The 26619-nt window shown below is 48.4% G+C and overlaps 1 protein-coding gene across 1 annotated transcript in view; it reads left to right on the forward strand.

Moving 5' to 3' along the window:
- Positions 1–26619, forward strand: part of LOC138481266 (fibrous sheath-interacting protein 2-like) — a 2966522-nt gene that overhangs the window by 1005878 nt on the left and 1934025 nt on the right. Inside the window, exons 11-12 of the mRNA XM_069613320.1 lie at positions 19289–19355; positions 19444–19522. Of these exons, the coding sequence (XP_069469421.1) occupies positions 19289–19355; positions 19444–19522 (146 nt within the window). The remainder of the gene's footprint in view (positions 1–19288; positions 19356–19443; positions 19523–26619) is intronic.

The following is a 26619-nucleotide window of genomic DNA, read 5'->3' on the forward strand; positions in this document are numbered from 1 at the left end:
CCAAAGCAGTGACAAAGGCTGCAAACACCCATGGGGGGGAGCACCGACTTAGGCCATGGTACACAACCCTCAGGAAGGAAAGAGGGGGGGGCAAAGAGGCCCAGAGCAGCCCTCCAAGGTTTATGTTCAGCCAATGGACATCTCATCCATGGACAATGCTGACCAAGCGTCTGTCCATACAGTCCACGAGGACGACGGCGGCGCAGGGCCTAGCACTCCATTGTTCCCTACAGAGCCCAGGGACATATCCATGGACATCCTGTCAACTCTCTACACCCTAGTGATGGAGATCCAGCAGAGGTTGCCCCCAGCACCTGTTGTACCACAGGCCCCTGACCAGCCTCTGCGTAAGAAGAGGAAGTGTCATCCGACGCCACCGCATCAGCCACTTCCTTCACGTCGGAATCCAACTCCACCAGTGGACCCGGATACACACACGGACACTGCTTCGGACACAGCAACGGGAGCCGACGAAGATGAGGACTTTGTCCCGGCAGACAGTGAATCACTTCACCTGGGCGCCCCTCATAGAGTCTCTCCACCAGATGAGGTGGGATCATTAACTCCATGATCTCCATGGCCTCCGAGCTGTTCCAGCTGTTGCCAGAGGAAACCAAGAAGCAGGGCTTCCTATTTCAGCAACAAGAGTCCAAGAGAAAGACGATCATGGGGGTACCCTTTTTGGACAACATTTGGGAGGAAGGCCAAGCCCTCAAGAATAACCCATGCACGGCTCCAACCAAATGAGACAGGTTGGAGAAGAAATACAGGGTATCGGACTCCTCACACAAGTGCTTGAGGTCACAACCGTTGACGGACTCGGTAGTGTCGGCTGCCGCAAGGAAATTTTCATCCAACCCGGATCCCTCTTCATCAGTCCCCCCAGACAGCAAGGGGAAGAAGATGGACGCCATGGGGAAGAGAGTCATCTACACAGCGGCATCAACGATCAAGGTGGCTAATGTTCTGGCTATCTTGTCCCAATACGACCGGGAGCTTCGGTACAAGCTGGGCCCGATCCTGGAATTCCTCCCTGACAACAAGAAAACAGAGGCTCTCACCCTCTTTCCGGAAGGGGAGATTGCGTTGGATCATGCCATTATGGTGGCAGTGGACATTGCCGACACAGGCTTCTAGCAGATGGGAAACAGAGTTTGCCTTAGTCGGCAGGGATGGTTTAAAGCCACGAACTTTCTCCAGGACTGTTCACAAAATGCTTGGCCCCAGTGGTGGCCCACCTGCGTCTGTAGGGCATACAGGTGCTAGTAGCGTATAACCGTACATAGACGATTGGCTGATACGAGCGTTCTCCCGGGAGCTGGCTGACAAGTGCACGAAGGAGACTGTCTGGCTACTGACAGAGCTGGGGTTCTCTGTGAACTATCCAAAGTCCTGCTTAATGCCATCGCAGAACGTGCTGTTCCTCAGCGCCAGGCTCAACACAGTGACTTGCCTGGAGTCCCCCTCGGAGGGGAGGCTAGCAGCCATTCAAGGGAAGGTACAGCGGCTGTCGTCAGCGAAGCGAAGATGGCCATGGTTCGGGCCATGAAGTCTTTGGGCATGATGTCGTCCTACATCTACCTCATCCGTCTCTGCAGGTTGCAGATGTGACCCCTACAGAAATTCTTGGATGCACTTTGGATACATGTGTCTGGGAATTTTGCAGACAAGATTCCTCTCAACGAGGAGTTCCAGCGGGCGATAGAGTGGTGGGGGTACGCTCCCATATACATCGCCCAGGGGACGGGATTTCAAACCTTGCCATACCAAGAGATGCTCACCACGGACGCCTCTCTGGAAGGTGGGGGAGCTTACACCGGATGTCTACATGCCAAAGGTCTGTGGCTTCCGGATGAGAAGGATCTGCACATCAACATCCTGGAGTTATGGATGGTGCTCTGGGCCCTCAAGTCTTTCCTACCGTCTCTGAAAGGCAAGGTGGTGAGGATCTTCAGGGACAACACCACCACCATGTTCTACATCAGGAAACAGGGGGAACTCGATCCAAGGAATTTCAGGACTTGTGGCATTGGGCCATCGGCAGGCGATGTTCCTCATTGTGCTCCACCTGGCAGCTGTCAAGAACACCATCACTGACTCTCTCAGCAGGGAACTCTGCTCCTGCCACGAGTGGGAACTTTGTCAGGATCAGGTGAACTGTCAAATGGGGCAGACATCCGATCAACCTTTTTGCCACAGGTGCAAACGCAAAGTGCTAGAAGTTCGCCAGCAGGTTTCACCAAGAAAGGAACATGGGGGATGCGTTCTCATTCCTGTGGGAGGGTATGTTTCTGTACGCCTTTCCCAGTTTCCTCTTCTGCAACGTGTAATCAACTTACTCAGACAGTGTTGGTGCAAGATGATACTCATCGCCCCAGCGTGGCCGAGGCAGATTTGGTATCCAGACCTACTCAGCCTGTCAGTGTCGCCTCCAGTCAAGTTGCCAGTATTTCCGGATCTGCTCACCAGGGAGGGAGGCCCAATCCTTCATCACGACCCAGGATTTCTGAACCTGAAGGCATGCCTCCTGCAGCCTTAGAGTTTGGCAGTTATGAGTTGCCAGCAGACTGCTAAAGTGCTTTGGCCTTAAGTGGAAGTGTTTTGCTATGTGGTGCCGGCCTCAGAAGATTACCTCTCTGAGGGTCACGGCTCCACAGATTCTTCTGTACCTGATGTCTTTGGCAAGAGCTGGCCTGGCTCACACGGTTAGGAAAGATTTCTCTTTGCTGCACCTTTCCTTTCATCTTTATGGAACCCCCAAACTTTTTGCTTTTATTTTTGAATCTGACCTGTACTTTTTACAGTACAGTGAAACCTTAAGCTTCACTAAACTGGCCTTTGCTCATATTTTATGGGGAAACGGATATGTCCTTCAGGCTGTCAGTACTGGAAAACATTATTTACCTTAGTCGGGTTACTACTTTTTATCATGGTACAATGCAGCTTACACTGCAGTACAATGGGGTGCATTTTTGTTTTGCCCTAGACTAACACTCAGAGGATTTTCGGTTACCCTAGGTGTGATGAAATGATAGGCTGGTGGCAGCAGTGACTTTTCCCTACCTTTTGGGGATTTTCTTTTTAGCTTTACCGCATTTACCGTGTTTGGCTATTAACTGTGGCTACTGGTCAAACATGGCCGTGCCACAAGATTTTTCTCCTGTTCTTTTGTCATCTTGTCCTTTAGCCGAAGAGGCCAGGAATATCCTTATAAGGACTTCCTGTGCCAGGGAAAGCAGGGGCTTTTGGCAGGCTACTGGAGGGCTGTGTGTGTTTGCTAGCAGGATGTGGGCTGGGTCTGTCCAATCCAGAAACGGGTTTCAGTGTGTCTGAGTGGTATGCATCAATGTTCCCGCCAATGGTCCTGATTGGACCCCTGCTGGGGTATGTGTGTGGGCTAGTCCTGCCATTGGCTAGTGAGGGCAGCAACTCTTACCCTGCACCCATTCTTCAGAGATCCTGGAGAAACCTGAAGGAGCCAAGTATCCTATCCAGCTGTGAGACCCGCAGAGACACCTGAGACCTGACTGAAGGAGGCCTGGCAACCAACTTCTGCTGCTGTCCTGGAGTAGTCTTGTCTTGCTCGTGATCTTTTGTAGTCCTGTGAAGGTGCTATGACTCTTGGAGCAGAGGGACCATCCATTCCGAACGTCTGCTCGGTGCTCTGCCAAAGGAAGCCTTCAGAAGTTCCTGGCAACCATCCTGTCACTGACCATCTTCCTTTTTGGGCTACGGTGCTGGCAGCGTCGCCATACCAAGTTCTGGCCTGAAACTTGGGGGATCCTCAGATGTTCCTGCAAAACTACCTCCTGCGAAATGTCGGCATCCTAGTATCAAGGGGACCCAAGATAGGAGGGAAAGTCCGACCACGGCTGCTGAGTCCTTTTGCGTCGCCGTGCGCAGTAACCACTGTCCGAAAATTGATAACCTGACCCAAGTCCAGTCCTGAGAGGGGTGCTACATCAAGTTTTTCTGCATTCTTCGACCGAGAGTCCATACAACAGTAAAAGACACCAACTGGAGATGACCTCGAACCTGCAACCCCTGGGAATCGAGGACTGCAACCTTCAGCGGGAAAAGCAACGTCGGACACCCTTCCTTTGTTCTGCCAAGTCTGAGGAAGTATCGGAGTATGGGGGGGTAAGTTGCAGAGTTTCTAACCTACCTCTATACTCCCCTTATAAGTCATGGGCTTCTGATAAAGCTTATTTATAACAATATTGGCTTTGCTATGCTTGCTTGAGCAAGACATCTGACTGTTTGGGCTACTTTTGCGCATTAGTCTAACTTGAACCCTAACCATAACAACCCTTCAATGGACCCCAGAGACCCTACCTGCATTTTGTCCTACATCCTAAGTTCTGTGGAACTGGGACCTGAACTATTGGGCAAAAGGCCCCAGGCAATTTAGGGCTGGACAATTGTAGTTAGGGATTATCTATGTGGACCTTTCTGTGCATAATACTTGTCTAACCTTTCCTTTGCAGGAATTTCTGATATGTATTATGCCCTATAAAAAAGTGAATGTATATATGTATTTAGTTTGATAGTTTTGTGTGATTCGTCTACCGGCTAGTAGTGTGTTTTGGCCATAAATAAATAACTGTATTTGTATACATCCTGTCTAAGTGTAATCTGTGATTCCCATTGTGTGACCTCATTGTGGACCCCTTAAAAGCGCACCACCTCTGAAGAACTTGGCCTAGACCGTCTGTTCCTGTCACAATATAGGTTGGCCTTCTATACATCTGTACACCACGCCAGATATAGAAAATCAGTCCTAACAAGCGCATCTATCACGGTACACCTTGCGGCCATCTCACGCCACACCAGATCCCTGGGAAGATCCTCATTGTGGTCCCACAGACTTGTTAAGGAGTTCCTCAAGGGGCTTTTTCGATCTTTCACTCCGGTGAAGGCACCTGCCCTGGCATGGGAACTCAATGTGGTCCTGACAAGACTCATGGGGCAGCTGCCGAACCTATGCATCAAGCCCCGCTCAAGCTTCTCTCGTGGACAACGGCATTCCTTGCGGCCATCACCTCAGCTGGACGTATGGGTGAGATCCAGGCCCTATCCTGCAAGCAGCCGTACCTTACTTTTCACGAATCAAGGGTGGTATTTCGTACGCTCCCCACTTTAATGCCAAAGGTTCTGTTAGAATTCCATCTCAACAAGCCTTTGATGTTGTCTGTGTTCTTCCTGAACCCTTCTTCGCCGGCGGAGGGGGCCTTGCATTCGCTGGACGTTGCTCATGCCTTGAAGTTGTGCGTGACACGCACAAAGAGTTTTCTTAAGACTTCTCAATTGTTCATGAACTTTGGACCAGTGAATCATGGGAAGGCCTTGTCCAAAGCTTCCATCTCAAGATGGCTCTCCGGGTGCATCATGCACTGTCATCGGCTGGCTAACCGGCCTCTGACGGGCTGTCCGAGGGCCCACTCCACCAGAGTGATCGCTGTTAGGACAGCGTTCCTTTCTGGTGTGCCTCTGCTCGACATATGCAGGGCTGCAACATGGAGGTCAATGCATACCTTCACGAAATTCTACTGCGTCATCGGGGATTCGAGGGAGGAGTCTAGGGTCAGCCAGGCAGTGCTACACAACCTGTTCGCTTGAGGTGAGTCTGTTCCAGGAGTAAGTGCTAATTGCTTCTGTTGAGCCTTGCCACCTCCCGTGGTTGTGTAATGTTGTACTGCTGTGTATTCGTTATTCATGCGCATGTGAATCCATGCCCATGCTGGAGAAGGTTTAAGTTAATTACCTGTAACTATTGTTCTCCAGCATTGGTCTGGTCTGGCATGGATTCACATGCAAACTCTCCCTCACGCCCTTTTGCGGCTCTTCTTGGTTATACTGCCACTTTACATGCTTGCCAAATCTGAAGATGTCTGGGGCTTAGGGAGAGGACTGTGATTAGATGGGGGCAGTATGAGCCAGAGGACAGTGATTGGTTTAGAGAGGAAATACAGTTTTAAAGTTAAAGTGAAACTGTTTTTTCTTTTACTGAGGATTTCCAACTTGAATATTCATGAGCATGTTAATCCATGCCAGACCCATGCTGGAGAACAATAGTTACAGGTAATTAACTTAAACCGTATAATTGATTATTCATAACATGCTTAATACCCATAGGTTTCTAAGCACGGACCCAGGCTCGAACCTGTATTGCTCTGCGTTGTCTTGCTTCCAAGGCGAACATGTTGCCACAGAGCTATCCTCCCGAGACAGATGAGTACAACGATTATGTGCCGGCTGGTGGTAAACCTCTGGGTGCAAATGAACCCGCCAGGGCTTTGCCCCCTGAACGAAGGGGGCCCTTTTCATAGCATGCTGTCAAGGGCCTCAGCCCTGTTCAACGTGGTCCCAGAAGAAAAGGAGGAGGAAGGGTTACTTTTCAGTGCTAGGAGTCTTCACTAAAGACGGTCATGTCGATTCCATTTCTGGACGATGTTTGAGAGGAAGGGTTGGAGCTGTTGAAGATGATGAACACTGCACCTCCCAAAAGAGATAGGCTCGCAAAGAAATGTAGGGTGCCAGACTCCGCCACCAGGTGCATGAGCATTTCAATCCGGTTTCATGTCATTTCATCGCCTGCACTTTCATCCCCTGTCATTTTAACATGCACCTTCCATTGAAAATGCTCATCTTTTTTGGGCCCCCCCGCCCTCCATCCTCCCTCCCACACTTATTTTTGGCTATTGCCTACCCGCCCAAACCCTTATCTGCCTTTTCCCACCTCCCTAAAAAATTCGATGAGCATTTTTTCGATGGAATGTGCACGTTAAAATTCCAGGGGATGAAAATGCAGGCGATGAAAGGACATCGTACCGTGAATCCATGCCCATGCTGGAGAAGGTTTAAGTTACTTACCTGTAACTACTGTTCTCCAGCATTGGCCTGGCATGGATCACATGCAAACCCCCCCTCCGGCCCTTCTGCGGCTCTTCTTGGTCATACTGCCACTTTACATGCTTGCCAAATCTGAAGATGTCTGGGGTTTAGGGAGAGGACTGTGATTAGATGGGGGCAGTATGAGCCAGAGGACAGTGATTGGTTTAGAGGAGAAATACAGTTTTAAAGTTAAAGTGAAACAGTTTTTTCCTTTTACTGAGGATTTCCAGCCTATCGATGGGGAATATTCATGAGTGTGTTAATCCATGCCAGACCCATGCTGGAGAACAATAGTTACAGGTAAGTAACTTAAACCTTATAATTGGGTATTCATAACGCACTTAAAACCCATAGGTTTCTAAGCGCGGACTCTGGATCGAACCTGTGTTGCTCTATGTCGTCTTGCTTCTGAGGCGAGCGCGCTGCCCCTGAGCTATCCTCGCGAGACAGATGACCTCAACGATTATGTGCCGGCTGATGGGAAGCCTCCGGGTGCGGATGAACCCGCCAGGGCTTTACCCCCTGTTGAGGGGGGCTCTTTTCATAGCATGCTGTCAAGGGCCTCAGCCCTGTTCAGCATGGTCCCAGAAGAAAAGAAGAAGGAAGCGTTACTTTTTCAGTGCTGGTTATGTCGATTCTAGTGCTGGATGATGTTTGGGAGGAAGGGTTGGAGCTGCTGAAGATGACGAACACTGCACCCCCCAAAATAGATAGGCTGGCAAAGAAATGCAGGGTGCCAGACTCGGCCTCCAGGTGCCTAAGATTGCAGCCTTCTCCAGACTCTGTGGTGTCTGCCGCAGCCAGGAAGCGCTCTGCGAACCCATCATCCTCGTCCATGGTGCCTCTGGACCAGGCGGGGAAGAAGGGAACATGGGAAGAAGCTGGATGCAGTGGGGAAGTGCATCATTTAGACCACAGCTTCCACCATCAAAGCCACCAACGCCCTGGCCAGCCTGTCCCGGTATGAACGTAAACTCTGGTACAAGCTCCAATCCTCGATTTCCTGCCAGCGGACAAAAAGGCTGATGCCATGGCTATCATGGGTATCAGGCAGGTAGTTGGGGCAAGCTGGGTGGAGGCTTGGCAGGCCTGGCATAGGCACACAAAGAACCCATAACAAATCCCTCCTTTCATTCCTTCCTAGTGTTTGTAGTAACTTCCTGGTTACCACTTCCTGTTGCCAAACAGGAAGTACATGATAACTCATGAGTTCTCTAGTGTTTGGGTGTGGCTGGCTATATAAGCCACACCCAAGATTGTTCCAGTACTTCGTGTTGCTTACTGTGAGCTGCATCAGCAACACACTTGCCGTGCTCTGGATCAGCCAGCATCTGCTTACCTGCTCCGGATCATCCTGTTTCTGCTTACCTGCTCCGGATCATCCTGCTTCTGCTTACCTGCTCCGGATCATCCTGTTTTTGCTTACCTGCTCCGGATCATCCTGCTTCTGCTTACCTGCTCCGGTTCATCCTGCTTCTGCTTACCTGCTCTGGATCATCCTGCTTCTGCTTACCTGCTCTGGTTCATCCTGCTTCTGCTAACCTGCTCCAGATCATCCTACTTTTGCTTACCCGCTCCGGATCATTCAGCTTCAGCTTACCTGGTTCTTACTCCACGCCACAGCTATCTCCAGTCAAGAGGGGACTTCTACACCGGCACCTGTAAGAACAAAGAAGAACAGCGTTAACACGCGCACATCAGTAATGCTGCGCATACTAACCGAATCTTCCTGCGACGCTGGAATCCAGGTTAGTTGCACGAGCGCACAAACCACTTTAAGAAAGAAGAGACATTATTCATTGCTCACTCCAATAACGCGGACACTTATTTCACTGCGCTCTCTCTCTCTTTACGTGGTGCATACTTACCAAAAGCCTCCGTGCAAATTTACCTAACCACCAAGTCTCCAGTAGCGCTGAACCCAGACTCGAGGCGCTAATACCACATAATTTCTCCTGCAAAGGAAAGGGAGAGACATTAGGCGCGCTCAAATTGAAGGCGCTGCGTAAACCTACCAGCTGCTAGCTTCTACACGCAGCGCTACTCACCCACAAAAATACCGGCAAACAAAGACAATACGGACAATTTTTGACATTCAACATTCTCCGCGCAATGTTCACTTGTGGGAAGGACTTTCTAGCCAGTGAAGAAACTGGCGCCTTGAACTCTCGAGGAGAATTGCCTAGCATTTCGGTGCTGGACTGCCCCAGGGCAGGACAAAGACTGATATGTTTGGGATATTCTTCTCTGTGAAAGATAGTGAGCTAAAGACTCTGGGTAAGTCTTTCGTAACCAGGACTAATGTCTGGCAGACAGACTCCCAGGACTCCCCTTGTCAGTTTACTTTGAACTCTCGGCCTCGCTGTGAAGGCATAAAACAGCGTTTGGCATCTGAACTCAGCCTACAGGCATTGGCACCAATCACATGAGTGAATCGCCCCCCTGCGCATGCAGGATGGAGTGCACACCCTACTAAAGATCAAGGTATTCCTCCGGGTGAAACAGGGGAAGTGAAGACTCGGGGTCAAGGGAGGCTCGTCCATCGCTCCTGCAGAGACACAGGTGAGTGTGACAATGGCCCTATTCCAAGAGGGCTAGGTGGCCTTGAACCATGCCATCACAGTGGCACTGGATATTGCAGACTCTGGTTTCCTCCAGATGGGAAATGGAGTAACCCTGCAACAACAAGATTGCCTTAAGGCTACTAACTTCAGGGCGGCCGTGCAGTCCACAGTGGTGGATATGCCTTTTGAGGGGAACAATTTGTTGGGAAAGGCGGTGGACGAGAGCTCCAATCGATTCAGACCAACATGGACACTGCACAGTCCCATGGGACTTTGAGGCAGAGAAGATCATCTTCCTTTCGTTCCTCAAGAGGGAAATCAGGCATATCCTCCAAAGGATACTCTGCACCCTATAACCAACCCTCCTGCTCTACCACCCAGGAGGCCTACAGAGGGTGCTTGCAAGCCTCCGTCCACAGATCCGTGCGCCACTTTCGCACCCCAGTGGGCAGCTGACTAACAAACTTTGTCGGCAACTGGAAGACCATCACCACAGACAAATGGGTGCTGGGCGTTCTTCATCAGGGGCACACCTTGGAATTCCAACACAGGTGTCTCGCATTCCTCCTGTGGTACATCAAGAACTACACATGGCCCAACTGCTGCAGGACGTCCAGGCCATGTTAAAAAAGGGGGCAATAGAGCCCGTCCTCCAGCGCCTCCAGGCTCTTACGTCAAGGGAGAGTGTACTCTCCCTTGACGTAAGATGCCTCAACAAATACTTGAAATCCCAGATGTTCAGGATGGTCACGTTGCAGCACGTGCTTGGCAAGCTGGAGGAAGGGGATTTCCTGGCAACCTTGGACCTGGAGAACTCCTACTTTCACGTCCCCATCCACGCAAAGCATCGGAAGTTCCTATGGTTCGCGGTCCAGGGACGACACTACCAGTTCAAGGCCCTGCCCTTCATTCTGAAGTCAGCAACAAGGGTGTTCACGTAGTGTTTGGTTCCGATGACAGTGTATCTGTGCCTCAAGGGGATCCATGTCTACCCTTATCTAGATGACTGGCTGATCCGCTCCCACGCGCTGGCAATCCAGCACAACACAGAGACCATTCGGCTTCTGACGGAACTCGCATTCTCCATAAACTATCCAAAGTCTTGCATGGAGAAATCGAAGAACCCTCTGTTCCGGGGCGCCTGCCTCAACACGGTCTCATGCTTGGCAACTCCCTCGGAGGAGATGGTTACGTCCATCCTGGGGAAAGTGCAGTGCCTGTCGTTGGCACAGAATGCAACAGTGCGAGCCATCAAGTCGTTGTTGGACATGATGTCTTCCTGCATCTACCTCATCCTGCTGCGCAGACTGCAGATGAAACCTCTTCAGGAGTTTCTGGATGTACGTTGGCTGCAAATCACAAGCACAGGTTGTTCTGAACAAGGAGTTCCGACATACTTTTCAATGGTGAGGTGCACGCCAACATCTCACGAAAGGGGCTCCTTTCCAGACACCTCCATTCGAGGCCATGGTTAACACTGACGCCATCCTGGAAGGGTGGGGGCCCACACCGGACAGTCACACTCCAGGGGCCTCTGTCTCCTGGAATAAAAGGACCTCCACATCATTGTCATGGAACTCTGTGCAGTCTTCTCGGCCCTGAAGTCATTCCTACCTCAGATTAAAAGGAGGATGGAGTGCATCTTCACGGACAACACCACCATGTTCTACATCCGGAAGCAGGGTGGGACGCGCTCTGCTGCACTTTGTCAGGAGGCCGAGGCCCTGTGGTGCTTGGCCATCCCTCAAGACATGTTTCCCGTGCCCTTTCACCTGGCAGGCATCAAGAACACCATCGCAGACTTGGTCAGCAGGGAGTTGCGTTCCTGCCACAAATGGAAGCTTAAGCAAGTACAAGTGACTTGTCTCTTCAGCAAATCAACCTCTTTGCGATGGCGTCAAAGTGCCAGAGGTTTGCCAGCAGGTACCCTCCTCCGGGGAGCATGGAGGATGCCTTCTCATTCCCATGGGAGGGGCTCTGCCTGTATGCCTTCCCTCCAATTACGCTGCTGCTACATGTGATCAACCTACTCAGACGTCGTTGCAGGATGATACTCATCGCTCCTGCGTGGCCTCAGCAGATCTGGTACCCGGACCTGCTCCGTCCATCAGTGGCTCCGTCCATCTGGCTGCCTCCACTTCCCTACCTTCTTACAAGAGAAAACCGAACAATACTGCAACACGACCCAGTGTTGCTGAGCCACCCGGCCTGGCTCCTGCTTAGAGTTTGGACATTATGCTCTCCCTCTGGAATGCAAGAAGATTCTGGCTAAGAGTAGAGCGCCCTCTACACTGTCATGCTACGGTCACAAGTGGAAGCGCCTCACAGTGTGGTGCAGGACTCAGAAGATTATATGACTGTGAGTCACGGCTCCACAGCTCTTTCCGTATTTCCTTTCCCTGGCCAAGGATGGCCTGGCTCACTCCTCAATCAAGGTTCATCTGACTGCCATATCCCGTTACACCAGTATGCCTGGTAAGCCACATTTCTGGTCGCGCAGGCTCGTCGAGGAGTTCCTCAAAGGCCTCTTCAGGCCTTTTCCAACAGTGAAGGCTCCTGCTCCGGCTTGGGGGCTCAACGTCATTTTGACTAAGCTCATGGGAACCTCTTTTGAACCAACACATCAGGCCTCTTGGAAGTTTCTATCACGTAAGACAGGTTTTTTTGTGGCCACCAGCTCGGCCAGGCAGGTCGGGGAGATTCAGTCCTTCTCTTGCAAGCAACGCACTTGTCTTTCCATGCTACGAGGGTGGTGCTGCGGACCCATCCCACCTTTATATTGAAGGTTCTTTCAGACTTCCATCTCAACGAGCCTTCGGTTCTGCTGGTCTTCTTCCTGAATCCTTCGATGCTGGCGAAAAGGACGCTGCATCCGCTGGACATTGTTCGTACCTTGAAGTTTTATGTGGCATGCACAATGGACTTTTGGAAGACAGCCCAACTCTTTGTGAATTTTGTACCTGTGAATCACAGGAAGGCTCTATTTAAGGCTTCCATATCCAGGTGGCTCTTTGGCTGCATCATGCACTGTCATCATCTGGCTAACAGACCTCTTCCAGGCCGGTCGAGAGCTCAGTCCACCAGAGCCATTGCAGCAATGACCGCATTTCTCTCAGGAGTGCCACTGCTCGATATCTGCAGGTCTACTATGTGGAGGTCCACCCACACCTTTACGAGATTCTACTACGTCCACAGGGATTCCAGGGAGGAGTCCCGGGTCAGCCAAGCGGTGCTACACAACCTGTTTGTTTGAGGCGAGTCTGTTCCAGGTGTAAGTGTATTGCTTCTGTTGAGCATTGCCACCTCCTGTGGTTGTGTTTTTGTACTGCTATGTAATCCTATTCATGAGCATGTGAATCCATGCCAGACCCCATGCTGGAGAAGGAACAAGTTAATTACCTCTAACTCCTGTTCTCCAGCATGGGTCTGGCATGGATTCACATGCAAACCCTCCCTCATTCCCCTCTGTGGCTCTTCTTGATTCATACTGCCACTTTACATGCTCTACCAAATCTGAAGATGCCCACCGGGGGTGGAGCTTAGGGGGACGACTGTCTTTGGATGGTGGCAGTATGACCCAAAGGACAGTGGTTGGTTATAGAATAAATTACAGTTTTCAGGCTAAAGCAAATCTGTTTTTTCTTTTACTGAGTATTCACAGCTTGAGGACAGAATATTCATGAGCGTGTGAATCCATGCCAGACCCATGCTGGACAACTGTAGTTGCAGGTAAGTAACTTGTTCCTTCTACAACTACAAATGTACATAGTAGCACCGTCTATGCATCCATTTCACCTGAGCCTGTATAATTAACTGGCTTGCCATATGTAGAGGATTGCCAGGCTCCCTGATCTTGGTTGAGTATACAGTGGAACATAGCTCTGCATCAAAAACCAGCTGAAGTTTAAACTTTTGTGGTTTTTATCATTGAAACACTGCAGACTAAATGGTTCTTCATTGTTTTTTTAAGTGTATGTATGTGCTGATAAAGGTTAAAGATAGGTCATTGTGTTGAGCTCTTGCAACAGATACCTGTGCTCAACTTGCAGTCAGAGGTCTTAACACTGGCAGGACCAATTTAGACCTTTATTCCACTGCGGTCAATAAATTGTGTACCATCAGTTTGGGTAATAACCCCTATTGTGTACCAAGTGGGAAGAATCTGGCACGAAAGACTGTAGGAAACTGGGATACTATTCAAACTGTATATTGTCACTCTTCATTGCGTGAAGTATACCGTGATTTACCATGCAAGTTATAGAGGAGGCTGAAGGTTATTTCTAAGCTGGGGCCAGCTCTGAAGTAGGTTTCTCATTTGTCCAACTTGTTGAGTTTCTTGCTGTTAATAGCTATCCAGATTGCCTTGAACACCAGTTGATGAAGACATGTTTCCAGTTGTCTCCAGTGACTCACTGGAGGCACACAGTGGCAAAGTTGCACAGAGGACATAGACGTTTCCCTTTGGTTCATAAGTTCTCGTCTAGGACTTTAGTCCATACTTTAACATGTGCAGTATGCCTTTAATGTTGCCTTTATTATTTTGAATGGTACTAGCAGAATCAAACCTAAAAAGTGTAACATGTAAAACTGATTCTCCTACTACAAAGCCTGGACAACTACTGCAACATTTCTGCAGTTCTGATTTGTAACTGACAAGTACCTCACTGCTAGTTCTAGTGTGTGGAGTCAATTGTTTTTCTTTCTACTGTTTACCCATCTTTTTTTACCATACACCAAAAGCCTGAATCACCATGAGAACAGCCTTCTCTGCCATGACACCACACCCCTGTGACCATGTGGCTAGGCACATGTATACATGTGTTAGTAAAAGATCAGAAATAGAAGATCAAAAGCAACATTAAAGAGCCCTGTGCAATTAGAGAATATACACTTGTTTTTTGTTTCTATTAATTTTGATCAACTGGAAACCATGTCTCTCCGACTGTCATTCTCAGAGCCTTTGTGCCATCATCTCAAAAGTGGCCTTATTACTAGTATGCAGTAATTCTACAATTTCACAGTGCAATTCCGGCCAAAGTCGTTTACTGTTATTGCTACTCTGTCTTGCGGCTGCCCTGCAGGATTACAAGTGGTGTTAAGGCAGTGTCGATCCCCATGTTTTGAGTCCACCTGACTCCATGGGGATTTTACAAATTTAGCGATTATTCTGACACAGTGAATTTGAGGATTCACCGCCATCTATATATTCCGTAGTCCAGGAAAATGTATGGTATTTGTATAACCACCCAAAACGAACCAGTAATAAAATTACAGATACAAATGTATTGCACTGCTGAACTCTCAATGATGCACTAGGTCAAAACCTCAAAGCAATCTGATGACCAACTATATATATCAGAAACCTGCACCAGTGGCAGCATTAGCTTCTATTCATCATGATTAGGAAGGTTGCCTCTTTATCTGATTATCACTAGGCCATACGCTGCTGTGCAGGCAACATTCCCCATGCTTTCTGCATACAGGGAATAAAAAAGACATTCTACTATGAAGTGCTTCGATTCAATTGGAAAATTCATTAGCTTGGGTACCCATGATCTCGTCTCTGCTGTCCCACACAAGCCGTCTCTCGTAGCTCTTAACATAATTGGCCTCATTACGAGGCTGGCGGTAAGGCAACAACGGCGCCGGTATCGCTACCGGCACTGTTGCTACCGTACCGCCATACTAGGAGTTCTGCTCGTGGGTGCCCTTGCAGCCACCAGGTCTGACCTGGTGGCCGTACCGGCACCCGCGAGCAGAACAGGATTGTAGCACTGGTACCGTTATTAACGGTACCGGTGCTACCACCCTCCCCATTCCCATTCAGCCCTAAGTGGCCGAATGGGGATGAGTAGTCCCTTATTACCGGCACCCGTGAATGGGCAATTACCGGGTCTGCCAAACTCGGTGTGACCCGGTAATTGCCCATTCGCGGGTAACGGAAAAAAATGGATAACGGCGGCAGCCGTGCCTGTACTACCTCGTAATGAGGCCCAATGTTTCTATCAATCCATTTCACAATTGTAATTCTCATTCCCTCAGTAGAGCTCAAATTCATAAACAGCAAGCAACGTCCTTTACTTCAGAGAATAATACAGGAAAGAAAGAAAATTGGAATGTTACCAATCGGAAAGAAAAGCCAAGCAAAAATTAAAGTCGGCAGAACATGCCATCAAACCCTAAAATTTAGATCTGTTAAAATGTCTTCAATCTCCAAATTATTGGTCCATTCCATCTTCTTGCATTGTAAGACTTCTATGATTACAACAGTCCTGTGGGTCTGATGTGTCAGTTTTAACATCAGCCACTGCAATCTTTTTACGTCTGATACTTTTCATAGAAGATCATATCTTGATTATTCTAAACACTTGCATTGCAGTACGCATTCTCATACTTTTCAGATGTTACTCACTGCTGACTGGACCTGAGTATTTGGCTACTATTAATACTGTCCTTTTTCAGCAAGCACCTCGGTTTTATAATTCCTCCTGCAGTATTTCCACCCGCTATTGATAGCACACCTTTACCAAAAGTAGTTTGTAGTTATCAAAATAAGGGTTTTTCTTCAGTAATCCTGATCTCGTTTAGTCATGTGCCCAGCATGCTGGTTTATATCACATATACAACATGAATCCAGCACACACTTGTCAAATGAGGCCATGCACAGCATGTCTCTCATGCCTTAATAGGGCATGGTTAAAATAACCAAAAACCAAGCCCCGGTGAGTGTCGGATTTCTAAATGTCTTCCCTATAACCCCAGCACCTCATAGCCTACATGCACCCTGCTCTGCTATGGTGTAAATATGAGGTGTGCCAGCAGAATATGCGATTGGTCGGGGTGGTAAAACTACACTGGCCTGTAATAGGTTATCTCCAAGCTCCATCCTTTCTTTGCACTCACACATCCCCCTTAATAACTGTTTCTCAACAGAGATTGAACACAAATGGACTTAGTTTGTGACATTATTTGGGGGGAGTAGGGCTGCATGCATCATGAGCGTTGTCCATATCATTGTTTAGGGGCAAAGTAATGAAGTCAGTATGGTTGATGTAATCCATAACATGAAACCCACGGATTTACATGTCTGTATAGTGCACGCTATCATTAGTTTGTGTTGTTTCTGCTTGTTTCGCTTACTGCATTTGTCACTAAATGAGACATGAAGATAAAATTCATCAGTCATTTCAGAACAAAAGCCATTGCAAGTTAATAATGTTGCTTTAGAGCAGTGGTATTCAAACTGTGGGTCGCGACCCCCTAGGGGTCCGCGGGTGCATCCCAGGGGGGCCCTGAGAGCTCAGCATGAAAAAAGATTTTTTTTTTTATTTATTTTTTTTTTTTTTTAGATTGGAAGAAATGGGCAGGGGTGGCCCACATGGGCGGGCTGAAGCATGAAACTGTCTCAGGCAACAATGAAAAAGTGGCCCACAGTTGTAAATGGATATTCATTCCTTTAGTCACAGACTGGGCCTCATTACTACTATGGCGGACCAGTAACAACGGTGCTGGTAAGCTACCGGCACCGTTGCTACCGTTCCGCCATAGTAAGAGTTGTGCTCGTGGGTGCTTGACAGCCCCCGCCAGGTCTGACCTCAGCTCGTCGGATGCACCAGCACCATTATTAACGGTGCCGGTGCATCCGAGCTCCCCCTTCCCATTTGAGCCATATGGGGCTCAAATGGGAATGGGGATCTACCGGCACCTTCGAAAGGGCAATTATCATGTCCGCCTAACTCGGCATGACCTAGTAATTGCCCATTCGCGGGTGCCAGACCCGGATGCAACTCCAGTGGCAGCCGTGCCGGTTTTACCGGCACAGCTACCGCCAGAGTAGTTATGAAGCCCACTGTTTCAATAGTACCCAAAGGGGTGCTTTGTGTTAAAATGTAAGTAAATTGTGATATATTCAGCAACAATGGTCAACATTACTAACTGCATAGTGGCCCCTCACCCATTATGGAGGAGCTAAGGAGCCAGCCCAGTGAAACAGTGAGCACTCCCTCAGCTGCTTTATCCAGCTAATGGAGTGCTCCTGGGCTGGCTGAACTGTCAAAGGGAAACACTGTTTCCCTTTGACAGTTCAGTTTAGTTCCCCAGCCGCACATGCTCACTGAGCCATGCAAGTGCTGGGGCGTTTTGCTTCGCCAGCATTGCATAGCTCATTGGAAATGCTGGCTGGGGCACTGCATGTCTGTATGTCCGAGGGGGAGCTCCTGCGCCTCCTCGCACATACGGACAGAGCAGCTGGAGCAGCACCCACACACAGGCCAATGCAGAAGGTACGTTTATGTTCATTGTTTTTATTTAAACATGTGTATGGATGCGTTATGAGTGAGTGTATGGTGATGGATGCTCATGTGAATGATAGAGTGATTGCTGTATGAATGTGCAGCGCCTTGCATATACACAAAATCATGTTCATTGTGTTAGGACCAGTGGGGCCCAGGGGACAGGGATGGTATCTTTTTACCGGACATCTATCATTCAAAACCCTCTGCCTTGTCCGCAAGGCTTTCTGGGGCCTCGGTCCAAAATACCTTCAGCTATTCCTCCGCAAATACCTCCCCTCTCGAGCTCTTCACTCCTCTACCTCCAACTCCCTCAGGGTCAGTCGTTTATCAAAGAAACGAGCTGGGGGTAGATCTCCGTCTTCGGCTGGGGCCTCCCTCTGGAACAGCGCCCTGCCACTCTAAAACTTGAGGAGAACCATCTTTCTTCCTGCACTTATCAGACCTACCCTGTCTGCTGCCTTAAACGTAGCACTTGCAAATTGCTGGCTGCACTACCACTGTTTGTTGCCTTTATTATTTATTTATTGTTATTTATCTGTTTCTCCTCTGCTTCGCACTTTCCACTTCTCCCCCCTTCCATGCACTTTTCCCCTCACACTTGCGCGTTCTCAATGTCACTGGGCCTAGTAAGATCGCTGTTTTATTCTCCTCTGTTCCCCTCCCTTGCCTTGTCACGCTCTGAAACACTTGTGTACGAGCGCGATAGAAATAAAATATCAATGCCTGCCCCCTGGACTCCCAGCAACAATTGCAAACTATTTGGCTATTTACCCATTTTTTGTTAAAAGTATGCTCTACAATGCAACATTTTAACCTATTATTTAAAAAAAAATTCACAGGGGGAAACCCCCCGAACCTCCCCTTAATGCCCCTCCACTTAAAAAAGATTCACCAGCCGCCACTGGCCCTCAGACTGTGTTGGGAACGGGATGGGGGAACCGAGGGACTATGGTGGGAGCACAATGGGCGGGAACCATGGGATAGTGATGGGAGCAGAGTGGAGAGAGCCCTGGGTGTGTGATGGGGTGGGGAGAGACCAGCGACTGGGTAGGAGTGGGATGAGGGAGCCCAGCGACTTTGATGGGAGCAGGTGACGGCGCGCAATATATACTGTCCATTTGGCATTTCTGGGGGGTCCCGACCTGCCCAAATTTTGCTCAGGGGGGCCCTGGCCAAAAAAGTTTGAAGACCACTGCTTTAGAGTCTCTAACCAAGCCAAAAGCAAACATTGGCCCTTTTTACATGAGATGGGAAGCATGGTGTGTTTGACAACATCTGTATATTTCTGATTAACTGCATGCTTCATGGACATGTTTTACCATATAAACATTATTTATCAAGCTCTTTAAATAAATAGTGATGGCATTTTTATTTGCTATGTTTATAAACCACCTTAGAAACACAGAACTATCTTACTCCTATGTATATGCCCATGGAACAGCGTTTACGTAATAAGTAGCTCGTAGTTCCATGAATTAATAATACTCATATTGAGAAATTAATTATGTGAATTTGCTTTTCCTTCACACCACACAGGGGGAAGAAACACATGAAGTGCTGCAAAAGACTGCGGTAGTAATGACATGCTTTCATACCCTAGGAGGTAAGAGCAGACTTGTAACCACAATGCTATTCTAACAGTCCATAGGTTAGCACTGCATCAGTTAAAACAATATCATTGTATTATATAGTTCAGACCTCTGAAACATTACTGATTCAAGCAAAAGATCAAGCGATTGTTGATCCTGCAGGATTTCCCGCAACTGAGCCGTAAGTACTTGACAAATATCTTAGGTGTGTTGTGTTCCTTTGCATTATAAAAGTATGTAAATCCAGATGATGATTATTACCATGGTTTTCCTCTTTGATGTTAAGAAGTATATAAAACAATGTACATTTCAACAATCCAATCCTGGATGGCAGAAGACTGGCTTTGCCTCAACAGCAAAAAGACCAAGCTTCTGCTGGTGGGTTCACCCTCCACCCTGAGTAAACTAGGCACTCAATACTCCTTCTTCACCATTGACAACATTCCTATCTCCATCTCACCTTCCATCAAAACCTTGGGTGTCTTCTTAGAACCTGACATGACCATGAACAGGCAGGTTAATGCCAAAGCCTCCACGTCAGCCTACCACTCCAAGCTCATCAATGCAGTCAGACCTTTGCTATCTCAACAAAACTGCCTAACCATCGCCAGGGCCATCATCGGGTCAAGGCTCGACTACTGCAATGCCCTATTCATAGGCACTTCGGCCAAAAATGTGGGCAAACTCCAACTTGTTCAAAACAACGCGCTCAGAGCCACCACGGGTCTCTCACGTAAAGAACAGAACTCAGGAGATAGGTCCACTGGCTTCCGGTTAAACAAAGGATCATCTTCAAAGCCCTAGCTCTGACTCACAAGTGCCTCCACAACCTCGCTCCTCCCTATCTAGCACAGAGAATTACCAAACCCTCTACGGCCAAACCATCCAGATCTCAATACACTAACCTGCTTTCCGTCCCTAGAACTCGCAAAGCTTGTGCAGGCGGCTCTAGCTTCCCCTCAGTCGCTCCCACTCTGTGGAATGCCCTCCTGCCACACCTCAGGCTCATTGACTCTCCCTCAGTGTTTCGCAAAGCAGTCAAAACGAACCTCTTTGTTTGATGTATCTTGTGTTGTCATACTGTACCCTCAAAAACATGCAACCCTGTATTATGAGCAAGTCCTCTCATGGGCGGCTTCTTTGTAACCCTTAAGTAAGCCTGCTTTAGCTTTGATTCAGCGCCTCGATGCCTGCGGGCTGCCAGTGCGCTCTACAAATATAAATAAATAAATAAATACATGCCTTATTTTAAGAATGCGGAAAATGTCAGGTGACAAGAAGGAAATCTCTGCACTAAGGTTTGAATAGTTATGTAGTTTTGCCCCCAAGGAATGACTCACAGAATAAGTGGCTGCCCTGAGTGTGGACTCAAAAAAAGCCTCACCTGTAGGATATAAATGCAATACTTCAAAAGTAAGATCTGGATTATTAAAAGTGCGCCAAAGAAAAGCCTACACAACCATATATTTTATTATCAGAACCGATTGTTGCTATAATAACTTCTTGATAAAAAAAATAAATAAACATAAGCAAATGTATTTTCCTGGTCCAAAGGAACCATTTTGTTCCTTGGTTACATTTCAACACAAACATTAAGGTTTAGGGCAACATGTTTCGCACTATTAATACAGTTATACTATGTCCAGTAATGAAAGCTGATAACAACGAAATTATTTTGTCATGATCCCATTTGGTAAAGTGTTTTATAAATATTATTTGCACTGGAACTGTCATACTGCCTTTACATTATATGTTACCAGATGGGTTATACAACTGCTTGGATATGATCAACTCTGACAAAAGCAACAGAAGAGCACCCATCTATGTTCAATAATCATGTGAAATACTTTGAAGGCAGTATATCAGTGTCAGTTTGACATTTAAAGTAATAGACACAAGTATTTCTAATGGATTCCTTCCTCCCATGGATTCCTTATCTATGATATTCTACCTTCAGAGTCAGCTGCCTTCAGAAGCCTTTTCACTACCTGGGAGTGCAGTGTGGCTCTACATCGGCTCTGTTCAGCAGCTCTTTGCAACCCACGCCAGATAGGACGTCAGGGATAGTATATTTAGGGCCAACTAGCTCGATGACCTCAGTTCCTCTCTGTATACTCTACACATCCTGTATGCTTCGGGAACCCCACTATATGAAATGATCTACTTAAACCTCTGTGTCATGCCTAACCCTGCTAAGGCTTCTGGCTTTAAACCTTGCATTTATTGTCGGAGATACATGTCTGTCTCCAACCACCACAGAATTTGCGTATACTGCCTAGGGGAGGAACACAACTCACAGGATTGCGAGTCATGTCAATACACACACTTTAAGGCCTTACAGAGGAGAGTGCCATGAAATTCTTTAGCTTTTGCCACAGGGATGATAAAAGGACTCCTAAGATCCTGGGCGTGGAGAGAAGGAGATAAGAAGACACATCACCACTCTCAAAAGACAAGAAGAAAAAGCATTGCACGAGGTCTAGATCCCCAAGCGCTTCTTCGAGACACCATTGTTCTTCACCAAGGTGGCACGAATCCTGAGCCACCTTGGAAGATTCAGCCCCAAAAGTACCATTTCCCACTTTAACCTCCACTCTGGAGCAATGGGAAGAATTTGAACTAAAGATGCTCAACATCTTTACCAAGGTGCTGATTGCGGCAATTGGGGTCATTATGCTTGGGGAGCCGGTCAGGACCCCAAACGAGAGTGCAACCACACACCTATGGGCTCAGCCCTGACTCAGAAGAACTCTGAACCAAGCCAGCAGAGTGCTGCTCTGCCTTCGGGCAGCAAATTCCCAGTACTGCCTCAACACATTGCCAGCATCACCATAGCAACTCAAGAACATGCCCCACTTCCATTGGGTACACTATTAAAACATTTCAACATTCTTTGATGAGATGGGTGATCCGATCTCATTTGGATTGCAATAACAATGCTCCAGAGATGTGAGAGGTTTCACAGATGAATTCTATGGTGAGGGAGAAGATTCAATCGAGCTGGCCTCCAAATTGCTGGAGGCCAGCAGCCTTAACACCTCCCCAGAGCTGGAGATCCATCCCCACTGACTCTGGAAAAGCCTCATGCTTCCTTCCAGAAGATGATGGTCAAGTTGGTAGAAACCCTTGGCTTGTCGGCACCCACCAGACGAGTTCACATTGTCTGACATTTTGGATGACAGCCTTCAAAGAGTGGCGTTGCTGCCTTTCAACACGGCAGTGGAGGCCCTAGTATTAGAGGCCTGGAGGGACCCAGCCTCTTTCCCTGCAATGGACCGAGACTTTGCCAAGAAACAGCATCTGGCAGTCCAGATCCGCCTTGTCTCTCCACACAAGCCTCCCTGGAGAGCTTAGTGATTCCAGCAGCAACAGCCAGTCTCAAAATTGTCTCCTTTACATCCTCTTACAGAAAGACTACAGAACTGGATCATAGGAGGCGCAAAGTGTTTGCCTTGTGCAGCCTCGTTTTGAGAGCGGTGAATGCATCTTGCACCGTGGCCACATTTTCTTTGGACAGTTGTATCCGAGACGGCTGAAAATCCCCTGGCGTGTGACGTGAGAAGGGCCTTCTAATCCCTGTTGCAGGATGGCAAATTGACTGTGCCAACTCTTGCAGTCAGGCCTTGACATGGCTTTCTGTGTGGCATGTAACAATTCTCAGAAGTCACTCCGCATGAGGACCTTAGGGTTTGCTCCAGATGTTCAGATGAAATTCCTGGTCACGCCTTTCAATTGGCACAACCTCTTCAGAACCAAGGCTGATGACTCCCTTCTAAGGTTCCAGTCATCAAAAGCGAGAGCAAAATCCTTTGGATTAGCTGCCCAACAGCCCTCAGGTCCTGCTGCCAGGGGATGGGAGTTTCGACCCTTTTCCTTGTATGCCTACCGTGGCAGGTGACCTCCGCTAAGCAGCAGCTATGTTTTCCCAGCAGCCAGGGAAAGGGGCGTGTATCCCAAAGAGGGGAGACATCACTGATTCAGCAGTGCCCTTTGCAGCCCAGGTTCAAAACCCCTATGAAGAGGACTTCAAACATCGCACTGCAGGAGCTTGAACTATGCCAGGACAAGTTCAAGTTGATGAGCTTGGCCCAGATTTTGCAGGACCCCAACCTACAGGACTGCTCAGTGTCCCTGGATCTTTAGGACTCGTACATCCAAGTACCAGTTCATCTACAGTATATGATGTATCTGAGATTCTTGGTGGGATCTTCCCACTACCATTTCAAGGTCCTGCCATTCAGCTTTTCTTTGACACCCATAGTCTTCACCAAGCTGCACTTAGTGGTTGTGGATCACCTCAGGTAGGAAAGAATACATGTCTAATCCTACTTGGACGACTTGCTCATCTGACCTTGTTTCCCACACCAGGCCTTAGCACATCTGCACCACATGTGCAGACTGTTGCTCAGCTTGGGTTTTCCCCTTCACTTTAAGAAGACTCAGGTTTCGCCGTCTCATTCCCTACAAATTATTGGTGCGGTCCTAAACACTTGCCTGGGCATATCTTGCCCTACCAAGGATCGAGTGGCTAATATCATCAAGATGGTTCATGTCTTTCAATTACAAGAGCTTGTTCTGGCCTCAGCCTTCTTCTGTCTACTGGGTCTAATCACTTCCGGCATTCTAGCTTACGCATAAGGTTGCTACAGTGACTGCTCCGATGTAAGTGGTCTCAGTTTCAGGGAAAGATTTAGACCTTTTGCAGATCTTAGACAATGTGTCACAAAAACTTGTATGATGGTCCCTGCGAGTCAACCTACTAAGGGGGTTGCTGCTCTGGCAACCTTACTACAATTTATGGTGGTGACAGATGCATCATTCCAAGGCTGGGGCGCTCACTTGTTAGATCTTATGGTGAGCGGACTTTGGTCTCCCACAGAGACCCGAGAATATATACGTTTGCTGAATTGAGGGCTATCACGCTGGCACTGGTTGCCTTCCTTCCCCAGAGCGTAACAAGTGTATACTGGTCCTGACGGGCAACACAGTGGCCATGCACTACCTCACCAAAGGCGTGGTGTGGGGTCCTTGCCTCAGTTGGAAGAGATTCATCATCTTCTGGTGAATGGCGCCATAGAACTAGAATGAGACAGAAGCTGGTATTCTCTTTGTTTTCTAATTCTGAAGAAAGAAGACAGGCGCCTACAACCCATCCTGGACCTGAGACGCTTGAACTTGTACCTATGCAAGGACAAGTTCAAGGTGATCAGCTTGGCACAAATTCTGCAGCACCTCAACCTACAGGACTGCTCGGTGTCCCTGGATCTTTAACTACTCGTACTTCCAAGTACCAGGCCATCTACAGCACATGAGGTATCTGAGATTTGTGGTGGTTTCTTCCCACTACCAATTCAAGATTCTGCCCATTAGCCTTTCTTCGACACCCAGAATCTTCACCAAGTTGCTCTTAGTGGTTGTGGATCACCTCAGGTGGGAAAGCATCCATGTCTTCCCCTTCTTGGACGACGGGCTTGTCTGACCCTGTTTCCCAGACCAGGCCTTAGCACATCTGCACCACATGTGCAGACAGTTGCACAGCTTGGGGTTCCCCCTTAACTTCAAGAAGACTCTGTTTTTCGCTGTCTCGTTCCCTACAAACTATTGATGCAGTCCTAAACATTTGTCTGGGCATATCTTTCCCTCCCGAGGATCGAGTAGCTAGTGTCATCAAGATGGTTCATGTCTTTAATTCCCAGGAGTTTGTTCCTGCTTCAGTTTTCTTGTGTCTACTGGGTCTCATTGCTTCCTGCATTCTAGCTTACACATAAGGTTGCTACAGTGACTACTCCGATGTAAGTGGTCTCAGTTTCAGGGAAAGATGTTAGACCTTTTGCAAATCTTGGACAATGTGTCTCAAGACCTAGTATGATGGTCCCTGCAAATCAACCTACTGAGGTGGTTGCTGCTCTGGAAACCCTTACTATAACTGCTGGTGGGTACAGATGCATCATTCCAAGGGTGGGGCGCTCAATTGTTAAATCTGATGGTGAGCAGACTTTGGTCTCCCACTGAGACTCGCAAACACATAGATTTGCTGGGATTGAGAGCTATCATGCTGGCACTAGTTGCCTTCCTTCCCCAGCATGTAACACGTGTATACTGGTTCTGAAGGGCAACACAGTGGCCATGCACTACCTCACCAAAGGGGTGGTGTGGGGTCCTTGCCTCTGTAGAGAAACAATGCGACTCTTGGCTCTGGAGAATGATGTATCTCTGACGGTGGCTAATCTAGCTGGGATAGAGAACGTGATAGCGGATGCTTTGTGCAGACAGGCATCGACCTTCCACGAGTGGGAGCTCTGCCAGGAAGGAGGTTCTGGAGGAAAGCTAGATCTCTTTGCTTCCAGAGTGCACACGAAGTGCAAGTTGTTCTCCTTGAGCGAAGTTCCTAGACAGGGAGCTCAGGGGGGTGCATTGTTAGTCAAGTGGAACTTAGATCTCTTTTGTGCATTCCTGGCGATCCCTGTCATTCAGCTAGTTCTCATCAGATTATGGGGGCCATTACGACTAGGGCGGTAAGGGATACCGGGCACCGGTAATCCCTTACCGCCCGATTCCGAGGTCCCTTGGAGGGAACCGTAAGGAACGTGTGGTCAGACCACACGTCCCTTACGGGTCCCGCTAACGGACCAGGGCGCTAATAACGGGCTTGCTAGTTGCAAGCCCGTTATTAGCGCCCTCCCCATTCCCATTGCAAATGGGAATGGGGAATGGTTTGTTCAATGGGGACTTACCGGTCCTGCCAGGGTCAACTACACCGGTAAGTCCCCATTGAACGAGACCGGACACAGGCACGGTTTGGGAGGCAGCCATGGAGCTTGTAATGAGGCCCAATGACTGTCTGGGTATAGTGGATGTTTATCGATCCAGACTGGGACCGGAGGACGTGGTACGCGAAGCATCTGGACATGTCCATCTGCCCTCACTGGCACGTTGGGTCAAAAGTGGACTTCCTAATCGGAGGGGCGGGTCCCCCATCCAAACCTCAGCAGTCTTCATTCTTCGCTGCTGAGAGGCTGAGATACAAGGAGTGGGAGTTGTCTGACTACATCCCAGACTTGCTCTTTTCAATTTGGATGCCAGCCACTAAATTCATTTATGCCTGCAGGTGGCACACATTCTCAGCTTGGTCTTGGGAGAGGCATCTGGACCCTTTCACCTGTCCTACTTTTTTAGTCTGTATTTCTTGTTTTCGTTGGCACTAACTGCCTTACAAATTGGCACCCCTGACTAAGGCTTTTTCTTTACAATCATCACTGGTACACATTTTTTTCGGGG

This window comes from Ambystoma mexicanum, chromosome 5p (assembly GCF_040938575.1).
Source record: "Ambystoma mexicanum isolate Mex_15411 chromosome 5p, UKY_AmexF1_1, whole genome shotgun sequence".
In the NCBI taxonomy this organism is placed as follows: domain Eukaryota; kingdom Metazoa; phylum Chordata; class Amphibia; order Caudata; family Ambystomatidae; genus Ambystoma; species Ambystoma mexicanum.